Genomic DNA, 19,997 nt, shown 5'->3' on the forward strand with positions numbered 1-19,997 from the left:
TTTTCATTTTCTTAACGTGAAACGGAGGGGATGTCAGTGCCTCTATTCCCAGCCAGAACACTCGTTTTAACCAGAGAAATTAAAGAGAACCTTCTCCAAGTTATAAATTTACAATACAGGAGTGAAAGGTGAAATATTGTCACCAGTTTCACAAAACCAAATTTATTTTCAAAACTTCCAACCAAAAAGATGTATGATGCATCATTGTAATCAGGGTGCCTTCTGTTCGATATAATTCATCATATTCTAGTCACAATCCTGGCTGCTGAACTTTCACTGAGATGTTTGCAAGCACAGAATGGCCCCTAAATGACAAAAACAATAGCCCTGCCTCGTAACAGTTAGTAGTTGATGATCACTCAAAGCTTTGAGGTGTATTTGCAGTAATATCCTCACCATTCAGCAAGTATTGGCAGGACAAATTAGATACTGCAGCTCGTATTATATTAACTACAAGTTACAGACTTACAGTTCCTATTCAATTTCTGGCCAGGAGAAGGTTGCAAATTGGCTCAACCTAAGGGTGATACGTCTTGTTACATAAAACAAAGTTGGTCATTCCTACAAAAGCCTGCATCAAGATGGTGCAAGCCGTTGCTATAATAATCCAATTTCAAATGCCCACGGATTGAGAGGGCTCAGTCTATAGTCACCAAATGATTAAGCTCAAGAGCTTACAGATCATTATCCATTCTGATTCCGATTGCTGTTTAAGTTCAAATCACTTGGCAAACGATTGATCCCATTCCGATCTAGTTTGTGGAGCTCAGTCTCTATAGTAAGAGCAATCTTAGTTCCTTCAGGATCTGGCTCTGGCAGATCAACATGGAAAGATCCCATCTTGATTGGTGCAACAGGTTGCAAATTCATGGCTTGTTGATTAATGTAGTTGTACAGTTGTTGATGAAAAACATGGTCTAGGGAAAAACAATCATCAGCTCCGTCAGCAGAATGCCGGGATGAACCAGAACCTTCTCTTCTGCAGAAATGTGGGAGGGATGCATAGTCCATTATCTGCATACAAGATGCGGGCCAACAATATCAAAGATTCTGTTTTTGTATTCTTTCTGGGATAGGCAACCCAATAACATCAAAGCTTCTTTTTATTTATACATAATACACGTAAATTTTGGGGTGAAAGATATGGCTGAGGCAAAGGCCATCTAAAGGAAAGACCAACTCTTTCAACTATATGCTTTCACTAGAGTAGTTAACATTTTCCCCAAAGAAAGTAATTAAACTGCTGACATTTCTGGCCATAAAACCTAGCCACAAACTACACAGTTCCTTCTATCAAAAAAAAAAAGAAAAAAAAAAAAAACTACACAGCTCCTTCACAAGTTTTCCATGGAAAAAATCTAATAAAAAATCCCATCATTTAAAATTAGCAATTTTACTGCTTGGAAATGGAGATTTTGGTCATAACAACTATTTTATAACAATCAATATGCAATAACAAGAGTTTAAAGTGAAGAGAATGGAGATATCAGAATAATAACTTATGTAAAACCAAACATTAAGCCTTGGCGTCAAGGTAAGTGCAATTGTGCAAGTTCATTTTAAAGACTAGCCCTGAGCCACAAGCTATCAATGCAGAGATTGGACATGTAGAAATATGATACCCCTGTTAGGGAAAACACAGAGAAGTTTATAAATCAATTTTACCTTAAGCTTTTCAGAGAGAGAGAAGAGCACAAAGAAGGGGTTAACTGGAAATTAAAAGTTCAAGAGTCGACCAGAAAGGGGGTCTAACTCTCACTAAAGATGGTATGAGGCCAAAACGGGCTCCAGAGATGCTTGAGTTGCACTCCCAATAGTTTGTTTTGAAGTATATTCTAGTTGAGGACTGGTTTTGGAAGGAGCTTTGCTCTATCATGTGGGATTGGTTGTTGCTACAGTGTTTTTCTTTCTTCTTGATGATTCTTTATCACCTGCTATTAGGTTTAAGCAAAAAAAAAAGTCTGTTCCCAGACTTTTCAGAAAGGAGTTTCAAGATGATATTTTAAGGATATGAAAAAGAAAATTACATCTTGTGTAAAATTGTTTGTGGAGAAACAAGTCTGTCTCCAGTACTAGAACCACATCAAGGCATCAAGTCCATGTCCTACAAGAAGAGGTTTTAGAGTGTGTTGTTTGGAAATGCCATTACTTTAATTGGTTAGATTGGAGAGACATATATCGTACGCATAAACACTCCTAGAAAGCCTAGAGGTTTTAAACTTGGCCATTGGCATAGGATATATTATAAATTCTTCGAATAAAAATGGGTAAAAGTAGAACTTGTATATTGACAGACAGAAATTCTCTTAAGTATACATTTCTGTAGACTCATAGATTTGGAAATTAGAACTGGTGTGTACTTCAGAATCAGGAGTGTTGTACAATCACCTCATACTACAATACATGGGACATATTCTAGAATGACCTGTAAGGCCAGCAATGTTGCGCAATTGAAAATGACAATCATAAATTAAGTACAGAAAAAAATGAGGATTTTGAGATTAACTAATGGTATCACTAGGAAAGTCCAAACGCAGTACGATAACAAAGAGAATGGAAGCATAAGTAAGGAGTTACTTGGTGCAAGTTGAAGTATAAGGCAAACAACAACAAGAAACCAAATGAAACATGAGCCAATTGGAGGGCTACCCTTACTACCCCTTGGAAGGCTATACATGGTATTCTCCCTCGCTTCCTCAGATTCATCAGGTATGATGCTTGTTCTAGTAATGCTATTCTGTTCTGGGAGGATATTTGGGTGGATACTCAACCCCTCAAAGATTGTTTCCACTCGCTCTATTCCATTTCCCTTCACAAACATGAGCCAATTGCAACTTTTCTCCCGAGCCTGTTAAACCCCTTATCTTTAAACTGGGACTTTGGATTTCGTAAAGGGTTAAGGGATGGTGAGTCAAATTGTGTTATTGAGCTAATTCATTTACTTGAATCCGTTTGCTTGGACCCCACTTCTTCTGATCAAAGGGTTTGGACTCCTCTTCCAAAAGGTACTTTTACTTGCTCTTATTTTCTAAAATCCCTCAGTTCTAACCCCTTTTCCCAAGGATTCCCTATCAAAGAAGTCTGGGCGCGACCTATTCCCTCAAACATTGTTGTATTCTGCTGGGAAGTCTTCTATGGGAAGGTCAATACTTTGGAAAACTTACAGAAAAAGAGACCCTCGCTTTGTCTTTCCCCAAATTGGTGCTCCTTGTGTAAGGCCGAGAATGAGGACTGTGTCCATTTGCTGATCTCCTATTCCTTTGCTACAGCTATATGGAGGTGGAGCCTTTGTTTATTTGGAGGTAGGTGGTCTTTGCCTTCTGATTTAAGCTTGTTATTCAACCCATCTGTCTTTGTTTGGCACACTAGAAGAGGTAAGGTCATGTAGAAATGTGTCAGGGCAGCCACTCTGTGGACTCTTTGGGAGGAAAAGAATGCAAGAATTTTCTTAGAGAAGGAAAGAGGATTAGATGAAATGAAGGATTGTATCCTAACAAGAGCAATCCATTGGCTAAAAACTGTGGATATCTTTGATGACTTCTCCCTTGATGATTTGTGGAGAAATTGGCTAGTAATAGCTAACACTTCAACAAAGAATGATAAAATTCTGTCAGAATGGATTCCGCCTTTGGAAGGTGTCATCAAGCTGAACTTTGATGGAAGTAGCCAAGGCAACCCCGGGCCTTCAGGTATAGGGGGTATCCTGAGAAATAAGGACAGCAACATAATTTCCCTATTCTCAGGAACAGTGGTAGTGGGGGATTCCACAAGGGCAGAAATCCTTGCTGCAGTACAAGGAATTCAGATCGCCAACCAGCTTGGGGTGGAGCATCTCCTAGTTGAAGGGGACTCTCAAGTAGTAACCAGGTGGCTCCTAAACTTGGATACCACCATTTGGGGCTACAAAGATCTCATCAAAAAAGTAAAGTGGTTAACCAATAATATGAGAGTTGAGGTAAAATGGGTTAGTAGGTCGGCTAATTCTTTGGCTGATGCTTTAGCCAAACAGGGGGTTTCTAGGGAAGATTTCTTTTGTGCTTCTATGTAAGTTGTTATTAATTTGGAAATCTGTACTTAACAGGTTGCAACTCGTACCTTTCCTTGAGGACTTTGTACTATTGTCTATTGCTGTTTTATAAAATCATTTCAATTATCAAAAAAAAAAAAAAAAACAAGAAGCCAAATGAAACCATGCATTGTATTGTAAAAAGAAACATGATACAGAGGAGCTTCTAAGGAGTCTTAACAAAAGGACATGTGATGTAACCAATTGAGATTCCAGGCTTGTACTGATTTCAATGTCAACTTCCCCCCGCTTACATCAGACCATTATTCCAAAATATTCCATGTACAAAAACAATGTGTAGAAAAAAAAGGCATTTACCTTCAACAACTCATCTTTTCCACAACCTTGCAGCACCTGAATTTTCCTTCTTGTCCTCTCTTGCAAAAGAGGCTTCACAACCTGCCAACATTTCATGAAGAGGCTATTGGCACGCCAGATGGTGGACCATTAATTGTTGACGCAGAAACAAATAAAGCTTGCTTTTGGTAAAGCTGTGATAATTATGCTGATTGCTGAGAACTTAGACTGGATATGCAGAGAGAAACTATAATATAAAGGCCAAAGGGAATTAAAGAAGATGATGAATGCTACCTTCCAACAAGCTGAAAATATATATGGAACATTTACAATGTAATATGTATCTGTCTTCTCTGGATAGTTCATATCATCAATGGTAGAAATGACAGTCAATAGCTGCAAGAACAGAATGAAGTATAAAAAATTTTAGACTCCCGAGTAAGAATTAAACTCAGTAGACTGTATATAAAATCCATACACAAAACTATGATCACACGTATGACCACAAAGTTTTAATGAATTGTAAATGTTTCATACATATTCAGGTGATACCTTATCACCTGAATTTGTATTTATTTTCTTTTTCTTGTAAATGAATTTTTCTTTACCATCATGGAAAAAACTTCGTGATTACATATTTTTACAGATAAAGGTATGACAAATGAGGCTTTTTCTGTTAACAGGAATAAGCATAGAAAATTAGTTCAGCAATTTTTTTGATGAATATCAGTTCAACAATTGTTCAAATTTGAGATATGTAGATTACAACGCTCCATTAGGGATCTCAGCTGGCATAGGAATGGATTGTGCTCCCCATCATATATTATGGACATGTATAGATCAAAAACTATGAGATTTATATGTTCAGAAACATGATTGCTTGTCACTAACAATACCTACTACTTTTGTTGAGGCAAAATCCTTTTGCATCCACCTACACAATTTGCTTTGGTCTTTACTGTTTATTTTTATCTTATCAATCATGTTTTTTATCAGTTTATCTTATCAATCATGTTCCTTTTTTTTTCAATAAGTGCAGGATGAATCAAGTTCTCGTTTTTCCACTGTTAACCATATTCAAGGAGCTCAGTGTAATAAACAATACTACTTTTGGTAGCTGATCCTCTTGTTTTTGTTCAGAAATTTCACACAGCTGGGACACTTCTTTAATTTTACAGCATATAATAATATAAAAAGACCATTACTCAATGTTGGTCCTAGCCATCCGGGGTCTTGGGAGGAGTGGACTGTATATTGTCCTACTGTTTGGCATTTTTTGCACAAAGTGGCTGCTCTCAGACTCCAACCAACAGTCTCACGCTTGCCAGCCTGAGACCCTATATTACAACATAATATAACACCTCTATATCTAAAAATATCAACATTTTTCAGGCAAAATGTGTAATCACTTCATAGGGACAAAATGGTTCCTTTCAAATGGTTATCAGTATTGTTTATATGTTGGTTTAATTATCCTTGGGGAAGAGAGTGAAGAGGTTTAGCCAATAGAACTAAAGTTGGGCCAATAAAGTGAAGCTTGCTTCAGGAGTTCTTTCACTCTCCATGGGGAAGAGAGTGAAGAGGTTTAGCCAATAGAACTAAAGTTGGGCCATAAGTTGGGAGCCTGGATTTATAGACAGCCCATAAGGGAAATCCATAATACAACAAGGGAGATCGGTGCATGCTTCAAATGGACAAGGAGATCAGCTAATGGTTTAGCTGACACGGCTAAACAAGGAACTGTGAGGGAGAGTATGTTCTGGGCAGTTTTGTAAGAAAGATAACTGGGGCTCAACACCTACTCGGGGGTTGACAGCTGTACTTAAATCTGGAAAGTTATTTAATGAAGTTACCGTTTCCAATCAAAAAAAAAAAGAAAAGAAAAGAAAAAGAGGTTTAGCCAATAGAATAAAGTTGGGCCAATAAAGTGAAGCTTTCTTCAGGAGTTCTTTCAGTCTACACACAGCTAGCTATGCCTTTGGAGCAGAGTTCTGGGTAATTGAGAAGCAACACATTAATAAATTAGTCACAAGAGGAAGGCATTGAGATGTATGTGCAATGAAACTAGGACATTTTTTTAAACAGCTTTGTATTTATTGTGTATATGTAACAAAAGATTACACTAACACCCATGTGCATCAAGGTGCTATACACTGGGATTGTAGAGGCCACTTGCACCATTCACGCTTCTCACCGACCTGAAACAACATTTCAGCATCAAAAAAGGAATTATACCACACCTCTAAACTCTTCATGTATTGACAACCAAGAGAATAATAATCCTTGGATCCTATTTGCTGTAATACCATCAGATATGGTTTTGTTTTAAAAAATATGCGCATTTCTTTTACCCCTAGTAATCCATGTGCATCAATGTGCTATACACTGGGAATGTAGAGAACACTTGCACTATCCATGCTTCTGACTGGCAAACAACATTTTAGCATCAAAAAAGGAATTATACCCACACCTCTAAACTCTTCATGTATTGACAACCAAGAGAAATAATAACCCCTGGATCCTATTTGCTGTAATACCATCAGATCTGGTTTTCTTTAAAAAAAAATATCTGCATTTCTTTTACCCCTATTAACCCACAAAATTGCCAGTGGAACCATCCCACCAGTCACCGCTCATACTTTTTTCTCAAGGATGACAAATTAAAAAGGAGTACATCCAAGGGGAATCAGAGATTGATGTTGTCAAATTAAGGCAGAAATGACGATCGTGATAATTGTTAGTTTTGAAAATTTAGCAGTTTCCCTTGAGATTATTAGAAAATGAGAAACTTGTCAATGTCAGGTATCAGAACATTGTAAGCCATATCCCGACAATATGGGGTCAGCTACATGAATCCTGTTTCACCATTCTGTTTTGTTTAATGCCACATCCATTGCTAAAATATGAACGCTTAAATTGTTTCTTACTATTTCAAGCCATCCCTTTTTAGTCTGTCCCTATACCTTCTAGCACCTTCAACTTGTAACCCATTGTTTTTTTCTTACAGGAACTGTTGTAGGACATCCGTTGTTAACTGAACCATCTGAGTCCACTTTCACTCATTTTGTCACCTTTTGGAGCTACAACTAGGTTCTTTTGAATGACTTCATTTCTGACCCCATCTTTTCTAGTTTTTCACTCATCCATCTCACATACACATTTCTACCACATTCAATTTTTGGACTTGTTTCTTGACTTTCCAACATTCTGCACCATACAACATTGATGGGTTTACAACTATTTTATAGAATTTTCCTTTTAATCTAAGTGGTATTAACCTATCACATAAAACTCTGGATGCACCCATCTGTTTTGTCCATCCTGATTTTATTCTATAGGTGGCATCCTCATTCTCTCCCTTGTTATGAATCACTGAACCAACGTACTGGAAAAGATCATATTAAGCAAGTTTCTAACATGAATTTACCAACACAGGATATACCTTTATTTGGCTCAAAGCTGAAAGCTTTAGACCCGTCATATCCAATACCTTCACGCAGGTGCCAATATGCCGCCCATACTTTTTTGTTGCATGAGGCTGCAAAACAAAGCAATAAGACAGGAGAAACAAGGATAAAACAAATATGCAAACTTTTGATACTATACTCACCAAAATCACACGGTCTCGATATTCATTGATTTGGATATGTGATTGCACATAGTAGTGGACCTAATGAAAGAAAAATATACAAGTAAATTTTACACAGTAGAAAATTATTAACATTGATAATGATAAAAAAAATTACTATCATTAAGGCTATGTTTAGTTTGATAGAGAATAAGAGAGAAATAGAAAGTTAAAGTTCTTAAGAGCTTCTTAACTTCCATAAAATTCCTTAAGTTTCCCTCAGGCCTCAACATTCTGTTTCTCACTTATTTTCTATCAAACCAAACACAGCCCAAATGGAAGGTATAGATCCCATACTTTGCCCAAAGATGATGCTAAAAGTGCACCATTACATTTACTTTGGTAATAAAATAAAATTTACTAAAATAAAGAGAAATACATACAAGGAAGGTGACCAGCAACCATAGTTGTCAAGGTGACACCTAGGCGAGCACTTAAGTGACTAGGTGGTTTTACAGTGTCGCCTCGCCCAAACGCCTGTAGTTTCGTATACTAGGCGACCACCCAGAGACTTAGGCGGTTGCCTAAATAAATTTAAGAATTTTTTTTTTCATATTTATTTTTATTGGCTATTATGTTGTTTTAAAATACAACTGGTTACATGTTAACATTTTATTATTAAGCCACACTAATAGAATACATCTCATTTTCATTTCTTTAGTTCATTTGTTGTCTTGAAAGGGTTTTTGCTCGACTGAAGAGGGAGGAGAACCGAAGGCTTCTAGTTCCAGCTCCATCTCCAGCCCAACTTCAAGCGTCAGTTGGTAAGCTGCCGCTTTTTCTTCTTCTTCTTCCAGCCAGCTTCAGTTCTTTTTTTCTTCGAAAAAGCACCCTATACTCTTCTTCTTCCAGTCCAGATTCAATGCTTTTTTTTCGAAAAAAACAGGGGCTTCGTCCTTATTCTCCTCCCTTCTTCTTCTTCTTTAACATATTATAGTATAAATATAGATTTTATATTTATAGATTTCATCGCCTAGCCTCGCCTAGTCACCTTGACAACTATGCCAGCAACCACCCAGGAGAAAGAAACAAACAAGACAGAAACCTTAAACCACCCACATCTCAAGAAGTAATTACTATGGAAATGGATATGTTAATCAGATTGTTTATTGTGTTCTCTCTAAACAACCTAAGAAGCTTCCACATGGCAACATAGTTTGGGGCCCAGACTCCCCAATTTCCTCTCCTCATTCAGCTTACAGACCTTGTCAAATGTTCAATTTTTTATGGGCATTTAACTAAAAATATCAAAGTTTGGATGGTTGTTAGTTGGACAAAACCACAAATTTGTGGTTGGCTTAATGTTGATGTGGGATGCAGGATAAAACACATGGCTAATCCAGCATGAATTGCCTTTTTTTATCAATAACAGAATTTCATTAGAAATAATTAAAATTACAAGATTGGGAGAGATAAACTTTCTTAACTCTCCATAGACAAAAATTTATTACAATTGAGCCCAAAACAACTGGTTCCTCCCCACCCCTTGTTTTGCTAAGACATAAGCAAGACCATTTGCTTCCCTTTTAACCCAACTGAACTGCACTTCCATATCTTGAGTCATCCACTTGAATCTCTTTTTTTCATTATTGAAAGCCCAGAAAGCATTTTCTTCCTTTTGCAACCACTCCAATACCTGCTTTGAAACACCTCCTACAATTAGCTTTCTCACATTCAGATCTTTTGCCCTTTGCAATCCTTCCATGACAGCCATAACCTCAGCCTTTAGGGAGTCACCTAGTCCAATTGAGCCTGAATATAAACCAATGATCTTTCCTTCACTGTCCCTAAAAACCCTTCCAATACCAGATGGGCCTGGATTTCCTGCACTACTCCCATCAAAGTTCTGATACAGTCAACCGTTGAGAGGAGACCAAGCAGGGCTTATATTGGATTTGTGGCAATCAGAACTAGCCACTTCCTTCCATTTGTTCATGATATCACCTGTTGAGAAATCAACAAACATCTTCATAGATTTTACCCAACGGTAAACTTGCCCACAAGTTCTTCAATTCCAATCTTCTCTTCTCTCCACAAAGTTACCATACCCCCAGAAGATCCCCATCCAGCACGAATTATCTGATGAGTGGTTTTGATTTGGCCATCATGGCAGAAATAGGTGGGGTCATCTAGGGAGCTTGCCCACTTGATCTGATTAGAAAACTTTTCTCCAAATATTATTGCACCTTTAAAACCTATCTTTTCATTTTATTTCCAATAACCACTAAATAGCAAAGAGAACTACAACAGAAACAACCGCTAATACCCTCAACAAAAAGAAAATGAAATAATATTTTCTTTAACTTCTTGGAAATTTGTTGCTTTATTAAATTTAGAACCACTAGGTATCCTTTTGGGTTCCACCTTTGACACTTTACTGAAGTTGGAAAAGCTATTTGTGTACTCTTCCCAATTTCCACCGGATCATTTCAGGGTTTAACTCTCTCTCTAATGTTTTCACACAACTTGTAACATTGCCAATATGACATATCTTATATTTTCAACATGCTTTCATTTCAAAATGACTCATCTATCGACAGAAATCAATTTTTAAAACCTCTACTCAAGTGAAGATGATGGTTTACCATGAATAGTGAAGATGTCAAGCCTATTTGATTTCCACATTATATCTAACAACTTTGTTACAGCTGTGTAAGAGATATGTATTAAGAATTCCGAGGGAGAAACATTTTTTCTTTTTTTTTTTAGGTAAAGAGGGAGATTTTTAGCAGCTTAGTACTTACAGATGCTTTATCAAACGAGCTGAGACCTACACCAATAGCAATGACCGGAAGGCCCTGACACCCAAAAAAACAAAGACCCATAAGACAAGAAAATGAGTACCTTTCAAAAAAAATATAAGAAACAATGACAAACTATGTTTTACTACATGGATTTTGTTAACAAGTCCAAGAGAACAGAACACGCCAGGAACAGGAAGCAAAGATTAAATACAGGAAGAAAATGGAAATTGTAGGCAGACCTCTTTTGAGTAACCTGATAATCCTATGAGCTGTGAATCACGTACTGCTCTATATAAGTCTGTAGGAACTATGGGTTTCTGCAACAAGAGCAACACAATTATTAATAACAATGCATTGACCACTATTGCCTTTTGTTTTAACTTTTAATAATTATTTGTAGTTTCTAAGGCATCTCAAATTGTACAACAACACAATTTAGTCAATCAACACAAAATACCAAAACATATATGTAGTCGTATGAGACTACTAACAGCCCAAGCTGTGGTGTATAATCAACAGGAAATTAAGAGGATGAGAAGAGAGAATGAGAGGAGAAAGAGAAAAGAAGAGAAGAAGATTTCGAAGGAAGGATTTCAGAAAAGAAGAGGATGCTTAATCTGCTGCCCCCCCTCTTTCTATTTATATTAATTCTGAAGTAAGAATAAGACTACTTACATGGCAAAATTAAAATCCTAATAAAAGACAACAATTAAAATCCTAATAAAAGACTAACAACTAATCATGGACTGACACTTAAAACTAGTAATTGTATACGAGTACAATAGAAAGAGGTGGGGACCACATCAGTGGTTTCTACACTCCCCCTCAAGTTGGGAATAGATGTTTGTCATTCCCAACTTGCATAGATCTGCTTCTAACTTCTTCTTTGAAACTGCCTTGGTGAGAAGATCAGCAAGCTGCATGTTGGAGCAGATATATAGAAGACAAACTTCTTGAGATGCAACCCTTTCCCTAATAAAATGTCAATCTACTTCAGTGTGCTTGGTTCTGTCATGTTGTACCGGGTTATGAGCTATATTAATAGCAGCCTGATTATCACAGTACAACATTAGAGGTTTCCCATAGGTAATACCCAATTCATCAAACAGTGATTTCAACCATAGTATTTCAGCCACACCATTTGTCATGGACCGATATTCAACTTCAGCACTGGAACGAGAAACAACATTTTGTTTCTTACTCCTCCAATAAACAAAGCTACCTCCTACAAAGGCACAATATCTAGAGGTAGACCTTCTATCATCAACACAACCAGCCCAATCTGCATCTGTGTAAACTTCTATCTTCATGTGATTATTATCCTTGAATAGTACACCTCTACCTGGACACCTCTTTAAATATGCCAATATCCTCTCAACAGTAAGTAGGTGGGTAGTTCTGGGAGAGTGCATATACTGACTAACAACACTGACTGCATAACTGATGTTTGGTCGTGTAAGACAAAGATAGAGTAGTTTACCAACTAATCTTTGGAACATAGTTTTATCTTCAAGGGGCTCTCCACCTTCTACACTAATCTTGTGATTCTGTTCAATAGGTGTATCAGCTAGCTTAACACCCAACTTTCCTGTTTCTTCTAACAAATCACGGACATACTTCCTTTGAGAAACAAAGATTCCATGCTTGGACCGAGCTACCTCAATACCCAAGAAATATCGTAGCTCTCCCAGGTCCTTTACCTCAAATTCTTGATGGAGAAGTTTCTTAAGAGACTTAATTTCACTGTTATCACTCCCTGTTACTACAATGTTATCCACATATACAGCAAGTAGAGTCAAGGAAGTATCCACTTTCTTAATAAACAAAGTGTGATCTGATTGAGCCTACACATAGCCAAACTTTTCAAGGGCTTGTCTGAATCTATCAAACCAAACTTTGGGGGATTGTTTTAGTCCATACAAATCTTTATTCAACCGACAAACCTTCTTACCTGTCTCTATACTATAAAAACCAAGAGGTAACTGCATGTACACTTCTTCTTGCAAGTCTCCATTGAGGAAAGCATTTTTAACATCCATTTGGAACAAGGGCCAAGAGTAACTTGCTGCAAGAGATAATAATACTCGGATAGTGGTCATTTTTGCTACCAGTGCAAAAGTCTCCAAGTAATCTATACCATAAGTCTGAGTAAATCACTTTGCATCTAACCGAGCCTTATACCTTTCAATGGAACCATCAGCATTATGTTTCACAATAAACACCCATCTACATCCAACTGGTTTCTTCCCTTTGGGTTGATCAACTAGCTCCTAGGTATTGTTTCTCAGAAGGACATCCATTTCTGCCTTCATTGCATCCTTCCACTCAGGAATGGCCAGGGCTTCCTATATTGTTCTAGGAATGAGAATATTAGCAATGGATGTAAGAAAGGACTTGTAAGAGGGAGACAGGTGATCATAGGACAAGAATTGTGAGATATAGTGAGTTGTGGATGAGGTGCAACGGCGTTTGCCTTTACGGACTGCAATGGGAAGGTCAAGGTCATTCAATGGAAGTGAGGGCTCAGAAGATGGAGAAGGCTCAACAGCAGAAGGATCATCTGTAATGGGAACTGGAAGAGATGTAGTACCTAGATCTAGATCTTCAGAAGGAATTGGGGCTGGCCTGGACTACTGATGACCGAAATCAACCTACCTCCATCGTTTGTGATAAACTCTCAAATCCTGACATTTTTGACAACCCTCCCCATTACACCCCTCTTCACTCAATGGAACAGGTAAAGGGACTTCTGATGTGTTAACCCCAACCGTACAAATCTCCCCCTGAGAAGAAACCCTAGAGTAATAAGGTACATCCTCAAAGAAAGTAACATCTATGGATACAAATCTCTTTCCTGAATTATTGATCAAAAAAAAAAATCTCTTTCTTGAAGTAGGTCCGTAACAGCAGTATCCCTTTTGAGTTTGTGCATAACCAAAGAAAATACATTTTGAGACTTTAGGGTCAAATTTGGAACAGTGAGGGCCAAGAGTTTGCACGAAGCAGGTACAACCAAAGGTTTTAAGAGGGATAGAAAACAACTCTTTATTAGGATATAAAAGAGTGAATGGAGGTTTCATGTCAAGAACCCGTGAAGGAATTCGGTTGATGAGATACACAGCTATGAGAATGGCATCTCCCCATAAATGTATAGGCACATTGGAGTTGAATATGATACTTCTATCTACTTCCAATATGTTCCTATTCTTTCTCTCAACCACCCCATTCTGCTGAGGGATATGAGGGCAGGTACTCTAATGGATAATCCCATGGTCAAGAAAATAAGAGGCTACTGATGTTTTAAAGTATTCTCTCGCATTATCGGATTTGAAAATTTTGATTTTTACCCCAAACTAGGTTAAATCATCTGATGAAAGGTCTGCATTAGGGTAGGGACCTCATCTCGAGAACACATCAAGTAGACCCAAGAAAACTGGGTGTAGTCATCAACAAACAGCAAGAAGTATCTGTACCCCCCCATAGCAGTGATGTGATATGGTCCCCAAACATCAGTATGCACAATGTCAAAAGGAACACTACTTCTCTTATTACTTAATGAATAGGTTGTTCTACAATGCTTTGCAAGCTCACAACTTTCACACTTTAAACTGGACATCTGGATAGATTCAAATAAACTAGGAAACAAGCTTTCCAAAGACCTAAAGGATAAATGACCCAATCGGTTATGCCAAAGCATGACTTGACCAATAGACTGAGAAACAAAAGACCCTCTAGCTTCACTACCTTCCCACTGTGAACTTCCTCCAAGCAGATAGATTTCATTTGTCTCATGGCCAGTTCCAATCACCTTCCTTGTCTTTAAGTCCTAAAAAACACATCGATCAGGAAAAAATGTTACTGAGCAATTCTGGTTTTTAGTAATGCTGCTAACGGAAAGTAAATTGGTGCTAAGTTTAGGAACATGCAAAACAGAAGACAGGGAAATGGCATTAGACAACTTGATGTCTCCCTTGCCAGAAATGGGAACAAGTGATCCATCAGTAATAGACACCTTGTCTTTACCAGAGGATAAGTGATAGGTAGTAAATAGTGAAGGCAAACCAGTCATATGATCAGATGCACCTGAGTCTATTACCCAATAATGTTCAGTGCTACCTGGAGTTGAAGCATGATAAGTTGAGGCCCGTGTACCTGAATGAGCAAATGCTAAGGTGGGAGGAGCTGATGCTGTGACTGGCTAAGATGATGATACTGAATTATCAACCTCCTTTTCCAACTGAGTCAAGGAAGCTCAGGTAGCAGCTAGAGTGTCTAGTGGTGCTGCTCTTGTGCCTGATGAGGTTGCACAATGCTTAGGTTTCTTGCAGTGTTCACATATTAGGTCCTTCTTGTCTTCCTTCTTCATATCTCTCTCCTTATCCCCCCCAAACTTGGGTTTAGTTGCTGCCAAGGCTGATTCAAGTGGCAAATGCTGTAACATAACTTTCCTTCTACTTTCTTCACTGTGCACTAGAGAGTAAGCTTGTGATAGGGTCACACTATCTCTTGTTAGAAGTTGTTGTCTCAAAATGTCATACTCAGAATTCAGAACAGCTAGAAACTCAAATACCCTATTGGTTTCAACCTGCTTTCTGTAGGTCTGTGCATCCTTTTGGCTTTCCCACTCAATTGTTTCTAAGTGATCAATCTCATGCCACAAGGATTTCAAGGTGGAAAAATAAACCGAGACTGGCTTCTCTCCTTGCTTAAGGTTATTCACCTTACACTTTAGCTCATAGGCCCTAACAACATTGAGGGGTTGGGAGTAAGTTTCTTTCATGATATCCCAAATTTCTTTAGTTGTCTTTGCCCATAAATAATTCCAGCTGATATGTGGCTGCATGGAGTTACACAGCCATGTCATATATTTGGTCCTCCTTGGCCGGTTCATTGACATCTCCCAGTAAATAACTTAGCTTTCCTCTACCCCCAATAGCCATCATGGCTGATTGGGCCCACTCTAGGTAGTTTGACCCACCAAATTTTACAGTAGTAATCTGAAAACTATTCTCAGGTATGCTACCAGCACCACCAACCCCTAAACAGTTTTCCCCTTGGCTCTTAAACTCCATTCTTTGTCAAGAAAAGATTAATAAATGCCTTTTGTATCACTGAGAACGGGTAATTACACCCAACATTTGCTATCAGCCGAACCTACTTTATCCTTTTAGGTCAGCAATCCACCCAAAAAAGGTAACCTTCCAAATACAACTTAGAGTGCAAGGCTGAAACTAACTGCAGCCCTAGAATTGGCAACAGTCAAGAAACTAGAATCTTGAACCTAGAACCAATCAAAGGTCAAGAAACAAGCCAAGAACACAATTAATGGCTAGGAAAGGAGGGGATCTCTCAGCTGCACCTCTTAAAGTAACCAAAAAACTATTCTTTTAATGTATCAAGAACAGTTCAAGAGGAAAAAACTTTCAGTCGAACCTTTGAAATAACCAGAAAAGGTAATCTTTTTAATAGAAAAGATTGACTTATTTCAGCAAAACTCTCGCCGCAACCTTCAAAGATAAGTCTGGACCCTAATCTTGAGGGTTCTTCCTTCTGACTTTCTGGCCACAACCTTCAAAATCAAGTCTGAACCCTAATCTTGAGGGTTCTTCCTTTTGACTCTTCCTGATTTCTGGTCATCCTCTGATGCTTCACCAACAATCTCCAAGACTCAGCCGATGAACCTTTTTGCTGGAAATTTTCCAACCCTAGGAAATTCTTATGCAACTGGCCATGTCAGACTATCATAAGATTTCCTAGGTTGGCTCCGATACCATGTAGTCGTACGAGACTACTAACAGCCCAAGCTGTGGTGTATAATCAACGGGAAATTAAGAGGACGAGAGGAGAGAATAAGAGGAGAAAGAGAAAAGAAGAGAAGAAGATTTCGAAAGAAGGATTTCAGAAAAGAAGAGGATGCTTAATCTCCCGCCCCCCTCTTTCTATTTATATTAATTCTGAAGTAAGGATAAGACTGCTTAGATGGCAAAATTAAAATCCTAATAAAAGACTAACAACTAATTGTGGACTAACACTTAAATAACTAGTAGTTGTATACGAGTACACTAGAAAGAGGTGGGGACCACATCAGTGGTTTCTACAATATAAATTTGGCTGATGAAATAAATGCATACAAAGAGAGGCCCAGAAATCACTTAGGAACATGTACCAATACATAGAAGAGTTGTTTTACCTTATTTTTAATCCATATATACTATAACATACCTAAAACAATAGAGTTCTAGATGTGGAGATGGATGCGAAACTAGGTATTCTTGATGTGGTTGGGACACTGGAAAGTCAACAGATCAACCATTGTTTTATTTGAAGAGATTGGAATAGGGTGGCACATCATCCAGCTTCCATGGCTGCATCAGCATATGAGGAATGAATTGGCTATCCTCTGCCAAATTTACAAGATCTTTCTCTCAGGATTTGATGAACAGTTTAGATTAGTTTGTTAATATTTAGTAGTTGCGTTTGGTTTGTTTTTATTTTATTGGGGGTTTTCTTCCCAAACTGGTAGTTGTTTTCTGTTGGTTTTAATGAATATGCTGCTTTCCAAAAAAAAAAGAGCTTACTACTTGTACATTAGGAGCCTAAAATGATTTTTTTAATTGTTTCTAAAGGATATTAAATGACCTAAATAAGTCATTTTCTGGTAAGGGCTTTAAAACAAGTCTCTCTTGATAAAACTTAAAAGAACTAATTCTTAACTGAATTGATTCAAATCGCATGAACCATTTAAATCATAAGATTCATGGATCAAATGGTTGGGTTGAAACAAAAATAATAAGATTTTTGCAGAAAAGGGCTAAGACCTAAGATACAAATCAAAGCCCTTGGGGTTCATGAATTAATCTTGAATTATATTGTAAATCATAAGCATTTGACAATCAATTAACCATAGAAATGGAATGCAGGTTTCACATATATGATAAAAACTCACCGCTAATATATTGTCAATCTCATTTTGTATTCTCCAATTTAAACAATCCACCAACTGGAACAAGATAAAGACATTTCAGTATTTTGAGAGAGAGAGATAGAGAGAGAGTTAATTTAAAAAAGTAATGAGTTTTAGGGATATATCCATAATTGATTCAATGAAATATTTCAATCACAGTAACCAACCATTTTATGTGCCTTGGCAACATTCCACTCCCTCGCCTTAAGAAACCGAACTAAATTTTCAGCTGGGTATCCTTGATGAATATTCTGATGATCAGAAAATAAGTTTTCAGCAGAAACTCCAAGAAGATTAATATGATTTTACAGCTAAATGGAAAAAGTATATCTTTAATGAAGAACATTGCAGCAAATAGAAAGAAAGCAGTCTTTCTGCAAATCTAAGTCATTTTAGCATAAGCCTATAAGATGAAATTTGGAATTGAGAGAATGTACATTCAAAACAAAAGGATAATAATTACTTGAAATAAAGCATTTACTTCATTACTTGAATCATATTTTCACTGAAGGGGTGTGGTAAATCTTCCTACCAGTCAAAGGTCTTGGATAAAACCAGAACCGCAATCAGGTCTACACCGTGCAAAACTGCAAACCTTGTATGTGTGTAGGATGTGGACAGTGTACCCTGGCAATTTAATGCTTTCTATCTCATAATATCCCACTTCTTTTATCGTCCTTAGGCCAATTCATTTGATCTTGCTTCCTGCTGCTTTTGGTTACCATAGGTACAATTAAAATTGCATATAACAATTTCATGGATACTCACGTTCAATAACACACTCTGTCTTGCTTACCCAGAAAGAAGAAAGATGAGGTCCAAATCTAGTCTGCTGGGTTTGAGAATCAGAAATTCATGCATTGTTTTATCCTATAACTCAGCTACTTCAAGTCAGAGAATATCTAAAGAAAAAGAAATCATGCCAATGGATCAATCTGTCAGAACAGACAACACCCTGACACCGTGGATTCAACTTGAAACCATAGATCATATCAGACAATCCAATGGTTACACTATTTTTATTTATTTATTTACAAATTACAAGTAATAGTTACACTGAAATTACTTAAACTAACAACAAGGGAAGAAAAGAATTTTCCAATGGTTACACTAAGTTACATAGATCAAACAATTTTGTATCACTAAGATGTTATGACATAATATTCCAGTAATGATCGTATAAACAATTAAACTACCGCCTGAACTTTCAAGGAGTACACAATTGAAACCCATGTCACAACCAAACCAGAAAAAAGAAGAAAAAAAAAAAACAACAAAAAACAGTTGGAAAAGAAAAATAAATAAAAACGCCCACCAATTCACAGCAGCACTTGAGCTATTAACCAATCTAAAAGAAATTTTTAGAACCCAAACAATTACGAAATGGATCAACTTAAGAGAACCCCAAAACTACTATATAACTATAGAAACAGATCAGGGTGAACCAACCAAAATAAATATAAAAATAAAAACTGTCACCGAAAGAAAAGGAGCACATAGATCGGAGAAACTAAAAAACACAAATAAATCGAGAGAGAGAGAGAGAGAGAGACCTGAAACGTAATCTTCAATGGCTCGTCTACTGCAATAATAGCCAAAAAAACAAGAGTTAGGGTTCGCCAATCGAAAGATCAGTGGCACTAAAATGGGAGATCGAAAAAGATGACCTTCATCCATCAAAGCTTGGAATTGCTTGATCGCATCCTCGAAGGCGATTCCCATTTGTGTCCTTCCGCCAAAATTTCCGTAGAGTAAAATTAGTAGGTACTGAATGTAGCTATTGTAGTTTCTTCAAAAATATCTGTTTCCCTTCCTTCGTTGTTTTCGAGAGTGGGCACGACAGGGGAAGATCGATAGAAGCAGAGCGAGAGAAAGCATACAAGACAAATAGGTGCGAAGGAGGAGAGAGAGAGAGATCAAGAAAAGCGAGTCTTCCCCTTCCCAGCTTTCTCTCCCTGCTGCAATTGAACTTCTCTCCCTCTCATCATTATTAATTAAAATTTCTAAAATTTTCTTTGTAGTTCGGCATTACAGAAAAAGACAATAATACTTCCTGTAGAAACTGGTTCTACTTCTGCTTATTAATTATATTTCTTATTTCTTTTTAACAGAAAAGAAAAAAGTGAAAGGTAGAATTAAAAATTAAAAAAAAAAAAAGTTGCTGTATTAAAAGTGCCATTTCTGTCCGTACAGAGACACGTCTGTCGTGCTCGGAGAGGAGAGACTGTACAGTTAAAATCGTAGATTCCAATCGGAGGGCATGTGCTGGAACCTCACTGAACTCGTTAAAACTTAAAA

The 19,997-nt window shown here is 37.4% G+C and overlaps 1 protein-coding gene across 2 annotated transcripts; it reads right to left on the reverse strand.

Annotated features, from left to right (window-relative positions):
• Positions 1 to 366: 366 nt before the first annotated feature.
• LOC104594277 (SEC14 cytosolic factor-like) lies at positions 367 to 19,744 on the reverse strand. 2 transcript variants are annotated; one of them, XM_010254501.3, is made up of 11 exons: positions 19,367 to 19,744; positions 19,253 to 19,281; positions 17,867 to 17,950; positions 17,682 to 17,735; positions 10,975 to 11,052; positions 10,736 to 10,789; positions 7,974 to 8,033; positions 7,806 to 7,901; positions 4,658 to 4,759; positions 4,385 to 4,465; positions 367 to 1,014 (listed from the first exon to the last, which is right to left on the reverse strand). In XM_010254501.3, the coding sequence occupies exons 1-11, from the start codon at positions 19,419 to 19,421 to the stop codon at positions 685 to 687; spliced, it is 1,023 nt and encodes a 340-aa protein (XP_010252803.1). In that variant the 5' UTR covers positions 19,422 to 19,744; the 3' UTR covers positions 367 to 684. The 2 variants fall into 2 exon arrangements, with proteins under 2 accessions (XP_010252803.1, XP_088753010.1); XM_088896884.1 differs by lacking the exons at positions 10,736 to 10,789; positions 10,975 to 11,052 and having other exon boundaries at positions 19,367 to 19,688.
• Between the last annotated feature and the right edge of the window lie 253 nt (positions 19,745 to 19,997).

This window comes from Nelumbo nucifera, chromosome 1 (assembly GCF_055504915.1).
Source record: "Nelumbo nucifera cultivar China Antique chromosome 1, China Antique-T2T, whole genome shotgun sequence".
Taxonomy (NCBI): domain Eukaryota; kingdom Viridiplantae; phylum Streptophyta; class Magnoliopsida; order Proteales; family Nelumbonaceae; genus Nelumbo; species Nelumbo nucifera.